Below are 15,611 nucleotides of genomic sequence, written 5' to 3'. Positions count from 1 at the left end.
CGCTGAAATACCGGAAAACTCTAATGTACACGCGTCCTGGATTTACGTTTACATACAGATAATTACAAACTCGTGTTTTCAGTATTTCGTCGAACGAGTGCTGATATGTTTGCAACTAACTTTAGTTTTTATTTTACGATAAATTATACTTCAATGTTTAAGATGCAATATTAATTAATATAAAAATACTTTTCCTAAAAACTAATCACCTCAATATGTTTCTGAAAAAATAGTTAATGACTCCATCTCAATACTCCATATTCTAGTCAGCATCGCAGTGGATTTTTGTTCAATCGTCGCCATGTGAGGGCGCCCTGGGTAAGGCCTAAATACAATGGGAGAGATTATTTTCCTTGTCAGATACAGGCATATTGTAGGGTACTTGCTAATGATTCCATAGTTACAGTGTTGACTGAAAACAACGTTTTATTTTTAAAAAAACGCCGCAGAAGGGAGAGCAGCGTCACGGTTCAGGGACATTGACCCTCACTGTCACGCCACAGAAGCGCCATCGTCGATAAACTACTGAAATTAATCTGTTTCATATTGCAACTCAAATATGACCAGTTCTACTTCGACGAAGCCATTAGCTCATGCTTTCAGGAAACTATGCAACAAAGTGGGAGCCATTTTGAAAGCATACTGCATTCAAATTCCAGTATTCGGCAAACTGGTCCCCTAAATGTAGCGCTGAAAACACACCAAGCACTGAAAACAAAACAGTCAAATAAACAGGTGTTGCGGGTGGATTCAGCTGCTTTAGAAATTTTATGATTTGGTCCCACTGCTTTGATTTGTTCTGCCTGTAAATGGTCTTCGCCAGGAGCTTGAAATCTTCCCACAGGTCGTCGATACTGAAACCACCCACAGCGATGGGAGGGAGAATTAAAAACAGGGAGATTTCCAACCAAATCAAAATATTGACCATGACAGCCGAAATCGAACTATACTTGTCAAAAACAAAATAATTCCAATAAAGATGACAAGACAATTTAAAAATGGAGAGAGAAAATTGAAAAGTCAGCCAAATTGAAATCAGGCTTCGAAGTCGAATGAAGTCGGAATAAGCTTCGAGTATGCGACACCTGCAGAGATCCGAATCGTTTAGGTGTTTCTTCAGAAATAAAAGTGACATATTCAAATCAGTCTCTATGGACTTTTTCAGTAAATAGATCAAGTAGCAAAATGACGCAAACATAAATTCACCGATACAACACATTGATAGGGCTAATAAATTACCTATCTGGATTTGCAAGCATCCTTTCAACGACGCGTCGTTTATATTATGAATCACTTGGAAAGCGACACATACCGAGGCGAACACGAGGCAAACGTACCCAAACCGAGTGTTTCGAGACAGGTTTAATAGGCGGAGTCGCGTTAGTACATGTTCGTTGGTCATGGCGTAAACCCACCATCGTTTGGGACGATGAGATTCAAAACACATCACAACGAGACGCATTGATGTTATCACAATAAATGGTAGTTGGAAAGTGGAAAAAGAAAGGAAATGCAGAACCAGCTCATTTTTACCCCAACTTTGTACAAATCGGGATATCCAATCTTGGACTAGAATCACTGACACTGATCCCAAATATAAGAGACACAGAACAGTTACTATCGTGGAAGTCATTCGAGAAGGCTTGGACGGTGTTACGGAATCTGAAAAGTTAAATAAAATATTATTTTTAAAGTTCAGTCTTTTCTCATGGACACGCAATCACACATTTCCACCACCAACAATCCTTGGCTAAAAATACTTGACACGAAACCAGTTTCTGTTAGTACCAGAAAGAAATCTATCAATTAAAAAAAATGTTCAGCAATGCGTATCGACGTAGTTTATTCCAGATGCGCACGAACCTTGACTAGTACATATAAGTAATTCGAGGCAAATGTGCATTGGTGTAGTTCATTTCATCAAATTAATACTAAACATGTTTGGGAGCGACTAAAACAGCGTCTTTAATTCAATATAAAGCACAATTTTGTGCGTGTATTATAACGCGACATCGAACCAAAAAAAAACAAAAAAACAGATGCACTCCTCATACTGCATATTTCTTGTATTATGAATAAAAAAAAACTTTTATTTAAGTAGTACTAACCTGGTATGCGAACCGTGCTGTCGTACTGGATTTGATTTTCTCCGTTATCAAGCAATGATGTTTTCTCTGATGATTCTGAGTTTTTTTGCTCTGTGTGGTGTAAATACATTTTTTAAGGCCCGGGTGGTCGTTGGCAAAAATCATTGAGATCAAACGAAAAAATCAAACAAATATTATGGATTTCCCAAATTGCAGGAAAAGGTTGAAGCGGTGGAGTCGTCACCTACGCATGCGTCAGGTGGCCATGGTGTGTCATTGTTTACAAACAAGCGTCTACCCATGAGCCTTTGCGATCTTAGCGATTGTTGTTATCGTCGCTTAGGACTCAATTCCCGCGCGTGCGCAGGTGACGACCCTCCCGCTTTAACCCTGTGCAAAGCTTATTTGAAAGAAGTCGGCGAAGCCTGTTTTACACAAACACTGTAAGTTGTCTTCATAAATCTGTTATATTTTTTCCTTAGTGTGAACATATCTAATGTTTAGAAATTACCTCGATATATGCTTTCCTTCAAGGAATCACATAAAATACATTTACTGTTATCACGGGTCGTCTTCTTGACTGGCGTGTTACTGGTATTGCCTCTGTCGTCATCAATGTTATCTTCAAACAATCTGTGCAGTTCCTCATTTTGTCTTACTTTCAATAGGCATTGAAGACATTTTCTCTGTTTGTCGCTTGCGAAGGCGCGAAAGTAAGTCAACGTACCCAAACAGAAAGTCACGACACGTGGCCATTTTTCCTCACGTTGCGCGTTGTTCATAATCAGTCTACAAGAGTGAAATAAAAGCACAAATACTCCATTTGGAAATACTTACCAAAAATGAACTATAATTACGACAGTATGACGACATTTTTTTATCAATACTATTCCTAAGTGTAGCACTGGATATCGTTTCAACTACTAGTATATTGTTCGGCATTATTAACTTTTCATCCCGCATAGGTAATAGGAACGCTCGAGCACTTGTCAATGCTTCTCCGAATACAAAAGGGCGAAACATAGTTCAACGAGATATGCGAAACTTACCGTATTAAACAGTTGATATGCTTACCAACTCGTCTGAGCTGTGCAGTGTGTATCAGGTGATTTGTACAAATGGTTCCGCTTTACGCCTGACCTTGAGTAAACCCGGTAAAAAGAAGTACTTGATTTCCATTGTAATGTTAGGACACGCCCTTTTCTCAATAAAATACATAGAGTGGTGTTATTTTCTATGTATATTTGATGTATTATTATATGTAGCGAATGTGCGTTTAATACTATACGTGTAATTCGGTTACTTGACATAATTGCTCGACTGTTAATATTTGTCATTATATAAATCATCATAAAATGAGCAATGTAATAAAAAATACATTTCATCGTTCACTTGGTCTTAATCACAAAAGAATGTTTGCTTCACCACGATACCTGCCACTTTCAATATGAAGGAATAAAATATCAAACCTGAACTGCACTTGGTCTAACCGCAAGGAACTCTGGGAAGGAGAATGCGTCTACACATGATTCCATTTTCCATTTACTATGGAAACGCATCTGGGCATGCGCAGTTGTGTTTTATTTCCCCCAGTGAACATACGTTTATAGTGGGAATTTTGCCAAGGTAGAATAGTGAGGCGACAGCCAAATGAATGAACCTTGGCCCGGCCGGTAACGATTGCCAAGTCTGGGTTTAGGCAAATGAACAAGAAAGTCGCTGCATGGAGGTCTCTGTGGTTTAAAAGGAAAACATTTATTTATTTCACTCTTATACGACAGTTTCATTTAAAATGTTGAATAAATTTGATGAATTGTTTGTGAATAACTAGAATACAGAGATCTTTTGAGTGTTATGCCAGTGTTATGCCATTCGAACTTCTTTGAATGTATGAGCTGTGGTTTTAACACTGACTGACAATATTTAACTTTAAAAACCCCCTTTTTTTATTCTCTATTACATTCAATTAAAAAAATAGAAATAACCAGGAAATGGGTCGTGAGTTAAGTTTTCTTTTTGTTTTGTTTTGTTTGATTATTACAAGATTAAATATAAAACAACCAAATTTCAGTATTTTTTTTTTATTTTATTTTATTTTATTCAATATGCAAAAATTACAATGACAAATTACAGACAAAACAACAATAAAAGAAAAAAGAAAAACAATTACAGATCATAATATTCAATAAAAGGCCCCCACTTCTTTAGAAACGTTGTTGTAACTTGGAAATTTCTAAGCTTTGTATTGGTTGTGATTTTATACGGGAGTGTACATACAGCTCCCCGTGGTATTATAACATCCAGGATATCATGCCTGTAGTGCTGGACATGTCTTGGAATTTCATCGCTTAAAAAAGGTTTCAGCAGCACAGCATACAACTCTTTATTAATTTTATCACCACTTAGCCATTTACAATTACGCATGTTTGGTTTACATACACGTATTTTTTTTCCAGCACAACCAGCTATGAAATTTTTCCATTTTGAAGGAATGGCAGATTTTAACTGAACAAATTTGTATCGGGTACATACATTCCCATATTGTAAAATAAACTGTTCAAATGCTAGAAAATTATAGTTCTCATCAATAAGGTCATTAATAAAAACAATACCATGCTCAATAAAACATCTCCAAACTATTGGTATATTATTTATGCGGATATTAGAATTATTCCAAATGATTTCCTGACAAAGACTTTCAATCGTAGGTTCTGATTCAATACAATTATAACGCAGCCATGCTGTAAGAATTTGTTTTAAGAAATTAGAATATAAAGGGTCCAATATTGTATGGTCTTTCTCATTAAGGTGTGATAAATATAACAAAGAACCACCAAAGCTATCTAAAAGATAGTTATAAAATCTACTACACAAAGAACTTTTCACATGAATAAGCCTTGGTATCCAAGCAGCTTTAATAGAATCGTTAAAAACCTTCAAATTGGTTAAATTCAGACCGCCCTTATCATACGTGTTGTAAACTGTGTTTCTTCTAACCCAGTCACGTTTACCTCCCCACAAAAACTGAAACACCAAGGTTTCATACTTTTTAAAAAAATGCTCATTGGGCGAAGGAAGTGACATGAACAGATGTACAAATTGAGAATTCACTAATGCTTTAATTATAATAATCTTACCATACAACGTAAGACCCCTACCTCTTAGACTTGCTTGCAGTAGGTTGCGCGTTCACCCCTCGTTTAGGCAATTTATATTTATTTTTACAGGATTTTTTATCGGAATCTCAACAGACTGCAATTAAGTCTAATCAGAGGTACATTACTTGGGGTTTGCAACTCGCATTGTACTGTATGGTGACATCATGTCAAGACCCCATTCAAGTCTCTTCTCGTAGATAGCGAGACTGAGGCTACGACCTTCTGACATGACGCATATCAATGTTCAAGGTTTGTAATGAAAAAAATAAACTTTTCTTGTCACCATCATAGTGAAAAATGTAATACATCGAAAATGTACAGAAAATATAGTTCTCGTAATCCGTCATATCGTGGGCAGCTATTTTGATCCACCTGGACATCCCAGTATCCTAGTTACCTCGGGCATGCGCATTCGCATTTTTTCTGAGTTGGAACGCTTATGCGAGAGCGAGATTGTGACGGGATCTTGGTATCATGTCACCGTAGTTACAAACCCCAAGTAATGTACCTCTGGTCTAATATTAACTAAAAGCACGATAGACTTTGAAAACGAATCTACATGAAACGTATATAAACACACATACACACTACTGTAAAATGACTAATTTTCACTGGGTTTAAATTTCACTGATTTACCATTTCAGGCATATTCAGTGGGTTTTAAATTCACGGTTTTGTCATTTAGATAATGTGTTCTATGCTAAATTTTACATATTCACTGTGTTTTAATTTAGCGCATTTTTCCAGTCAGCGAAATAAGCTAAATTAAAACCCAGTGAATAATTACCCCCTTTACAGTATATACATTTTGCTGATAAGTAATATGGTTACTGTGAAACAATGACATTTTGTTACATTGATATAATAATGAATAAAACAAAAATGCTAGTACATATTTGTAAAAATTATATAATAAAAATATATAAAAAAGTATATACAAAGTAGTAATAAATCTCAAACCGTAATATGCCATTCTTATCAGTTACGCCCTCTTGCGGCGGAGCTCTTCAATGAAGACAATTGTGTAGTCGATCTTCATTGATGGACGACAATTCAAAGCGATGTCGACTTTTTGAATGGCTGTTTATACATTTACGTCATCGAAGCGCTACGTCGTCAGAGGATGCGATTTACAGGAAAGTGTTATACACGCCATGCTTTAAATTGATCTGAAACACAATTTACTTATTTTTTTGAGCGGGGGGGGGGTAATTGAAATAATCGCAATTTTCTTTCATATAGTATGGATCTAAGACGGAACAACAAGGCTTGTGGAAATGACTATCGTAGTCAGGAGCGTACACCTTCTTTCCGGGAATAAAATATATTTGGGAGAATAGATAACAAATGAATAAGTAAATTTAGTGATAACTTGAATCGGAATCGTAAGCAACAGTAACTGTCTGACATTGTTAAACAATTTGTATACTATAGGTCTCTAGAACGCGAAATACTAGCATGTTTTGTATCACATAAACATGCCAATTAGTTTGTTAGTACAGATATTACTAATTTTGTATATTTTGGGTGTACAAGTTTGACACAAGTTATCAATTCGGAAATATGGCCGTAATCCTCAAGTTATCCCTTCGAATTATTGTATTATTCCGGTTCTCTGTGAAACAGAATGTACCGCCATTCCAGTTTGCAATGAATTATGCAATACAGAATTAAGAATCAATCAAGTTGTCGGATATTTTTCAGTGGAATGATTGAAGTAAAGCGAAGACGTGTAAAATGCCACATACGAGAGTTTGTCAGAAACTTTCAAAAATTACCGGCAGTGAGGACAGTATACTCAACATTTCTAAGGTAACCTTTTGAATATGGGCAACAATACAAGTCTGCAGGTTTATTTTGTGAGAGGTGACAGTAATTAAAGCGAGTCACCCATAGAACTACCAGTGACGTTATTCGGGTCGATTGTCACGGTTGCTTTACAGATAGTGTCTTGAAACCAGTACTCTGCATACTGGTCACCAAGATGCAGCGCTGAGAACACCCCCACGATCGAAAATAAAACGGTCAAATAAATCGACGTTACGGATGGTTTCAAATGCTTGAGAAACTTTATAATTTTCTTCCACTGGTTTGAATTCTGTTCTCTGATCATTACCTTTGCCAAGAGTTTGTAGTCTGTCCACAGATAGTCGATACTGAAGCCACCGATAGCGAGGGGCGGTAGGAGTAAAAACATAATAATCTCTAACCAAATCAAGACGTTGATCAACACGACCGAAGTCAAACCCCGATTACCGTTAGAGACAAAATAATTCCAGTATATTTGACACGATAGTTTGAAAACAGAGAGAGAGAACTGGAAAATTAGCCAAAAAGAAATAAGACTTCTCAATCGGAGAAAATCGGAAAAAGCTTCGAGTATGCGTCTTCTACACGAATCTAAGTCGGTAGCGATGTGTTCTTTCAGAAACAGCAGCGATATTTTCAGGTCGGCCTCAACGGAACGCTTCAGTAAGTAAACCAAGTAGCAAAATGAAGAGAACATGAATTCTCCGACAAAACACACCAACATACCCAGTATTTGAATATTGCCCATTCTAGAGCATCCTATTGAGATTAAGTGTGAGTTATAGACGATTTGGAAACCGACACATACTGACGCAAACGCCGCGCACACGTAGCCGAACCGCGTGACGCTGGACAACTTCTGTGGGTGGATTCGTGTGAATATGTGCTGACACGTCAAGGCGTATACCCACCTGTGCTTGGGGCGACGACCTTCGAAGCACATGGCAACGATGCGCATGGAAGCGATAATAATGAATGGAAGCAGGTACGTGGAATACGAAAGTAGATAGAGTAGCAATTCTATTTTACCCCAATTTCTTAAGATTCTAAACATCCAATCATTAATGAGAAGTGCATAGACTGACCCCAGGTAAACTAGACACAGGGCACTAATCAGACGAGAGCGTACGCGAGAACGTTGTCTTGGTGGCGGTGATTTGTCTAGAAAAGAAAAAAAAATATTATAAAAATTTTCATAAATTTTGAATAATTATTGTCATTAAATTCTTCATAATTTCGAATAACCATTGTCTGGATATCGTGGTATGTTTATTGGTTGTCGTCTTGTTGCTGTTGTTGTTGATTTGTACACAGTCCCTCAACACCATTGTTGAGGGACTGTGATTTGTACTAACCTGTTGATCCGACTGTACTTTCGTACTGAAAATGATTAATTTCACTGTTTCCAAGTAACACAGTCTGTTCTGATACTTCAATATTTTCTCGACCTGTAACATAAATGAGAACTGTCTGATAACTGTTGTGTACTCACGCTATGAAACAACAAGGAAGATGCGAACAGAACTTTATTGTTTAGCCGCCATTATATGAACAAAACATGACGTCATCGCTCATGTCTGATATGAGTCGTAGAGGGCGCAGTAACGCTAATTAATAATCTCGTGCAAAATACTAATATACAATTTTAAACACAGATCATTTGAATTGTGCGAGAACATGCATTGAGAATAAAAACATTGGATTGTCATCAATTCGTATGTACAATTTATTGTATGTGTCAAAGCAAATACAAGTTAGTGGACAGCAGTGTACAGTGAACGCCGTATAGATGGAACTCCTGAAATATATTGTAGCATAACACAACATCAAATATCAACGAACGAGAGTAGTAATGAAAGTACCAACGAAAGTATGAATAAAGCTGTATCAAACAGTAACCGAATTAAATCACAGTCCCTCTATACATCTAGAGGGACTGTGATTAAATTAAACAAGTGTAACAATTTCTTTTTCAAGTATATGGACAACTCAATGTTATGAAAAGCAAACGAAATTCATGTTTTAGGTTAGTTGAATTTGTAAATGTTATTTCGTCTTCTTCCACCTTAGGAATCTTTACATCACTGTATCGGTAACTTTTTAAAAAATGAAATCCTACGTGTGAATTGATGTTTGCCTCTTCGTGCAGTGACCACAGTTCCGCTCTGACGAAGAACATCATATAGTTCTGCTTTGAACGGTACAGAAATCTTGTTCTGCTTTTGTTGTTTTGTTAATAGCTATCGGTTTTGTGTGGTTTTGTTTGTTGGCGTAAGTCTTTCATGTTTCCTTTCTACATAGCTACATAGCTGTTAAAATATCCTTGTTGTACTTCAGGGAAAGTTGCTCTTCCGTTAGGTATTTCTGCCTCAGATTTGTCAGTGATGATACGATACTGGCCATTTTTAGCCTTCTGGAAAAGCAGTATGTGTATGTGCTTTTGCTCGTAATGGCGTTTATTTATTTTACTATTTGAATCCCCGACACGCAGGGCCATATATAGCCGTCATACAGTACCATAATCTTCACGCAGGACCACAATCGTCACGCAGGACCATAACCGTCACGCAGGCCACTATCGTCGAGCGACGCAACAGTGGCAACGCAGTATAGTTTTCACACAGGGCCAAAGTTTTATGTAAACAAGTATTGAACATGCGTTGCATACGTCGCACGCATGGGACCCATGTTCGATATGACGCGTCGCGACAACTTTGGCTCAGTGTTTTTGACTATTTTATGGTTATTTTCACGTTTAGTTTATTAACAAAAAATTGCTGCAATAAAAATATTCATACAAATATTTCAAGAGCGGTGGTCGTCGCGCTGCGCGTATTGGAATCCAATGTAAATAAACAATGTGTTTTACACGCGTTATATACGTCGCTATGAGTCCCATATCGAACAGGACGCGGCGCGACGACCACTTCCCTTTAATATCTACCTTCGTGTGTGCTGTTATGTGGACGTTGCAATGATAACTTGAAGTCGTCACACACCGAACACGTTTCGCTACTTTCATGAGGAGGAACAGGTGACTCATCAGCAACATCATTTTCAAACAATCTGCACATGGGGTCGCTCTGTCTGTGTTTCAGTAGACACGGGAAGCATCTTCTCTTTTTGTCTTCAACAGAGCATCTATAATATGCCAGGGTGGCTAAACTGAATGTAATTATGGGTGGCCAATGGTTGTTGTCCATCTGTAATATAACGTGTATCGATCGTCAATTAGCGGTGCAACATTTAGAACAGAGGGGGAGGGGTAGCTGGTACAGTTATACGGGAAATAAAAGGGCTTTTTACAATTTATAAGGAAAAAAAAACACTTTTTTTACAGTTTACAGTGAAAATTGAATTTTGCAGTGAATTATGTCATCTAATGATTTTACAGTTTCGAAAATGTAATTTCCCTTGATTATTCTTCTTACGACTTTCTTTATTTGGATGTAAATTCTTGTACGTACCGAGAAATATGACACATTTTTAAAATTGGACGAAAAAAATATTACGTTGTACGTCTAGCCTGTGATTACAGAATTACGGAATTTATTTTGTTTCAATTTATGTTGTACGAACAAAAACATATTGCAATTACGTTGAACGAAAATAACCCTTGCCCCCCCCCCCAAAAAAAACAGCAAATAGTAATGTTGAAATAATTGTAAACTCATAGTAGCTGCTAACATAGGAGGCCGAATGCACGGAAAGGTAAAGACATGTACTATGATATAATCAAAGTAAACATGAACTGTGCCATGTGACTAGAACCGACGTTCACGTGAGATCTAGCTAGCTGCACACCCTCTCTTTGTCTCTCCAACGGAGAATTGATACGGGTGCGTGTAAGTCGGTGTGTGCTTGTTCTTTCAACGGCCACAACATTTCCATAATGTCAACATTTCCGATCACTTCCCTGTTTAATGTCGTTGTTGGTGGATAAGGCACGATGAGATATCTACTCAATTCGTTTAGGTCGAAATCTATGAAATTCCATGAATCACTGTACTTGTTTATTTCGAATCACTCTAAGGGACAGTACTTGTTTCTGGAAGTGAAACCATTTTTTTTGGTCGATGTTAAAGGGCGGTAGTCGTCGCGCTGGGGCTTATACATAAACGAGCCAAACGAGCCAAAAACGACCCTGAAAGCGAGCCAAATCGTCAAACTGTCCAATTACCGCGATATATTATTGCGACAGCCATTTTAATGAGCACATCGACCGTCGCACCATATAACGTTTGTGACGTACCTCAGCCCCGAGAATACGGCTACTGCGTGACCCTTAATGGAAGGGTCGCGGAGAACCCGGAATCACAGACATGTACACTGGGCTAGTCTCGCATATACGCTTTGCTTTAATATGTGTATTTAATTGTATGGAAAGTTTTTGCAGTCTAAGCCGCAGCCTCGCAGTCATCTGTCGTGATCTCAGTGGACTTTCTATAGAGTGTATGTAACAACTTTTGTATGTAATTGGGGGAGTTTAGAAGTTATTCAAGGCAAAGCCTGCAAAATGATTATGCAAAGTAGGTAATTAATATGCATGGCTTCTGGAATTATCTGAAATTGTCAACCCGGTATTCTTTGTTTAAATCAAATAAGTGGTTCTCAAAGTATAAAATTATTTTCGGGGAAAATGGTAAATTATTATGCAAATTAGACAATTATTAGTATGATTGAATGGCATAACATTATTATCCGGGGGCATGCTCCCCTTACAAGTGTGGAAATCTAGACCCTCTAAAACGCTATTTCCTGCATATTGAGGGGCAAATTTTTCTGACACAAATGGTTTCAGCTTGATTTTGTAGGGGGCGACCACCCCCTTTGTCCCCCGTGCCGCCGCCACTGTCCCCCGAAATATTTTCGCGTTTGTCGAATCCCACGCGATGTTTATCGCCACTACGACGCTATGACCTTTGTCCTATTTTTATGTTCGATTTCACGCATAACGTGTGATTCTCGCAGTGAACGCAAAATGATCTATTGGTGACAACGATCATCAAACTGGTAAGGAACAACATCAAAAGTTCAATGTAGGATAACAAACTTAATTCCTTTATTTTTTCCCAAACCCCCCACCCCCACTGAAACCTAATTGATAAATGTTGATCATGGCGTCAGACTACATTCACATAAATACAAATTGATAATCGGAGAGTAGTATGACATAGCAGTTGGCTGTCGCGTTTGACGCACATATTTACACTCAGACCAAACCATTTTCTCGTCTTGGATGTGTTTTTTTTCATTTTCTGTTTTTTTAGTCCATTATTGGATAGAAAAAAAAAACGAACTACAAATACTCCAAGATTTTTTTGACTTCATTAAAAAATAAAATCGTTTTTGTAACATGGAAACTTTTTGAGGTCAAATCCCCCCCCCCCCCAAACTAAAGAAAATAAGTTTTTCATCCGACATCGATCTTTTGACGTCGTCCTTAAAATCTAGTGTGTAGCTTTCTAGACGCTCTTTTAGTTATTACGTTAATTAATGATTGACCAGGCGTTATAAGTTCGTCTATGTGTTCTTTCTATGCCGATGACTTAAGCCGGAATCGTATGTCAAGTCGTCGTTAATTTTAATCTAAATATAAAGACAATTATGTAACTATTTTACAAATTAGAAAAAAACAGTACATAACTCATAACTCATAACTAAACTATGCTGTACGAGCAACTTCACTTGGCCATTGCATGTTCAAGCCCTAGTAAGTAATGGTTTCACACCTGTAATTGAAATCGTGCCCTTACGCGTTTCTAATTTCTGTTACGTTTTCTTTGTTGGTCAATATAGATAGAGGAATAATTAAAGTTGAAATTTTCGAAGTAACGAGGAGTTGTAACATGATAGTTACATGTAACATAATAGTTTTTTTCGCGTAGTATTTTTGGACTAACTTATTTTGTGTGCTCCGGTCGTTCAAGTCCGCCCTCAGTTGTAATGTGTTCATAACTGGCTAATATTGTGAAAAATCAGCTGAGCTAATTGTCTGACCAGATAGTGAAATTTACATCTCTGACCATCGTACTAGACGATCATTAAAATGTCAGAAACCCGATATGTCCCATTTTTCGACATTGAAGCTCATTAGAATTGCAATTCACATATGTGCTTCAATGGGAAATTTAATATGAGTGTGGGACCCATAGTTAGCATACTCGAAAGGACGTGTAAGCATTTCCAAAACACTGCTTGTATTAAATTCTATATAAACGCTTCCCCAGCAGGCAGCTTAAAGGGCGGCAGTCGTCGTGTCGCGTCCTGTTCGATATGGGACTCATAGCGATGTATACAACGCGTGTAAAATACATTGTTTATTTACATGAAATTCGAACACGGGCTGCGCGACCGACCACCGCGCTTCAAGTAGTGTTTGCAGATGTGGCCACCTCATAGAAGGAATTCAGTGCAATTTTCTTGAATATCCTTACTTCCATTCACGTGACCATGCTGAAGCAAAACCGTCTCGGGTGATTATATCAATGTGTATCATCACTACAATACCCATTCTGCAAGTACCGACTGAACGCGTTGATTCAGGACCCTCAACCACGCCACCAGCGGCATAAATCAGTCGAGGCTTGGAGAATGTACAACACCCTTACACTTAGGAACGTAGCAGACGCCGCATTTTGCATAAGATTTTAAACAATATTATTAATTCAAGTTATAATTGTAGCTAATAATTATTTTTAATAATTATTCTAGCATTCTTCGTAGTTGAAAATACATTAAAACGTTTATGTTTCCATGCCAACAAAAGGTGTCTGTCTGTAAACGGTTTTTTTTGATGAAGTTAACTAACTAAATAACTAACTAACCTAACTATTTATTAACTAATTAGTTTATTTGTATATATCTTATTCTAAATAAGGAAATCATAATAGTATATAGGAACACTTTTTTGTCCTTCCATTGGCATCTATATTAAAGTGCAAATGCAAGTACAATAAACGCACGAGGAAGTGAAATATAAAAAAATCCCAGTCTCAACGCGAGTGTTAGTACAAGTGCTCGAAAAAGTATGTACCGACCGAATCGGTGGAAATTTGAAAATAAATACAAATTTGGATGCAAAACGCAAATTTTAGTTTAAAAAAATCCCTAGACGTAGATTATTATAGTACCACTTGCTAGGTTATTGTAAGTCTTGATTGATGGGTGTAAACATTGTCGCAACATACTATTATTCATCGATCTAGTTTTTCAGTGGAGCTTACATTGTGACGATTTATGACAAGTTCTACGAGATATACAGTAAAAAGGTGTAAAACTAGAAACTCACCTCTCTGCCGTCTTGAGTGTTCTCACCGAACGTTTCGTCTTGTTATCTTGAGCATATCCGTTTGGCGGAAGTAGACTGTAACGGAAATACCCAATGGTTGTTGGTCACGTGATAACTACTCTGGGGCTGCGCCATGTAACTGGGGATTCCCCTATTTGAGGATACAGCTTATGGGAAAACCATTACGTAAGTTGTTACTAATTTCGTTACGTGTACAGAATGGAGATGTTTGAACATGCTTTGAATTTGAATATATGCGGCTATAATTGTTCAATAAAACATTACACGACCATGACAACTGAGTGTCACAGTGAAGAATGATAAAACAAGCTTAAAAAGAACTCCCGTGTGCTTGGGGTGTGGACGGCTTTTGAAGTGGAATGAGGGAATATTTATAATTCGTAGCCAATTAAACAAAAAGGCTAGAGATCATGTTTTCTTTCACTGAGAAATTTCGCATCGTAGCGTCGTAGTGGCGACAAACATCGCGTGGGATTCGACAAACACCGTGACGAAAGTAATTGTGGGGATATTTCCATGCTTAATAATGTGCTACACACAATTTTGACGAAGTAAGGATATCTCAAGGTTATACTTCTCTCTGTAAGAATATTTTTTGCCAGACGCCTTTAACGCATAACGCGAGATTTCGCAGTTGAACGGAAAATCACCTATTATACAGCCACAGTGTGACTATCGACGTTTACAATACTAACATAACACAGACATAAATTTGATTGCACATCTGTAATTTGCAGACTATGTTTTATCAGAAAGATATTAGAAAGCATTATATACGCCATAACTATAACCTTAACTTAATTGTCTATATACGGTTTACCTTGAGCACTTATGGTATCAAGTTTCATTGCAGTCTGATGTGTTTTACTTAAGATATCTGTGAAAGAGCTGAAAATTAGCTTACTCATGTAAATTATGTATTTCATATGCACGGTTTTAAACCCTAAACTAATCACATCTGTGAGTTTCCCAGAGCACCTATGTACAAGTATTTTTGTGATATCTGTGTTAAAGATAAAAGTGGCTAATTTATGTAAATTAGGTATTTAATATGCAAAGATTTCAATTCTGACATATTAAATATTTATGTTAAGTCGTTCTTCAAAATGGTGAATTATTAAGTAAATTAGCTAATTAAAAAGGACGCACTTGAATCCTTGGCTCATCAGGCCTGTGGGTTAAAGTGGTTAAGTATTATGCAAATTAGATAATTAATATTCACGGATTTCAGCTAAAAACTTACCA

At 37.2% G+C, this 15,611-nt stretch overlaps 2 protein-coding genes across 2 annotated transcripts; both read right to left on the bottom strand.

Annotated features, from left to right (window-relative positions):
- Positions 1 to 607: 607 nt before the first annotated feature.
- On the bottom strand, positions 608 to 3,211 carry LOC146730604 (uncharacterized). The gene is made up of 5 exons (XM_085493727.1): positions 3,137 to 3,211; positions 2,599 to 2,876; positions 2,109 to 2,198; positions 1,534 to 1,662; positions 608 to 708 (listed from the first exon to the last, which is right to left on the bottom strand). Exons 2-5 carry the CDS (start codon positions 2,867 to 2,869, stop codon positions 608 to 610), a joined length of 591 nt encoding a protein of 196 aa, XP_085349853.1. The 5' UTR covers positions 2,870 to 2,876; positions 3,137 to 3,211.
- A 941-nt stretch (positions 3,212 to 4,152) lies between these two features.
- LOC144359844 (uncharacterized) lies at positions 4,153 to 14,433 on the bottom strand. The gene is made up of 4 exons (XM_085493674.1): positions 14,346 to 14,433; positions 9,999 to 10,257; positions 8,410 to 8,502; positions 4,153 to 8,215 (listed from the first exon to the last, which is right to left on the bottom strand). Exons 2-4 carry the CDS (start codon positions 10,255 to 10,257, stop codon positions 7,122 to 7,124), a joined length of 1,446 nt encoding a protein of 481 aa, XP_085349800.1. The 5' UTR covers positions 14,346 to 14,433; the 3' UTR covers positions 4,153 to 7,121.
- Between the last annotated feature and the right edge of the window lie 1,178 nt (positions 14,434 to 15,611).

Source organism: Saccoglossus kowalevskii, chromosome 19, assembly GCF_978046115.1.
Source record: "Saccoglossus kowalevskii chromosome 19, keSacKowa6.1, whole genome shotgun sequence".
In the NCBI taxonomy this organism is placed as follows: Eukaryota; Metazoa; Hemichordata; class Enteropneusta; family Harrimaniidae; genus Saccoglossus; species Saccoglossus kowalevskii.
The sequence above is the reverse complement of the archived record's forward strand: the minus strand, read 5'-3'. Positions and strand labels throughout refer to the sequence as shown.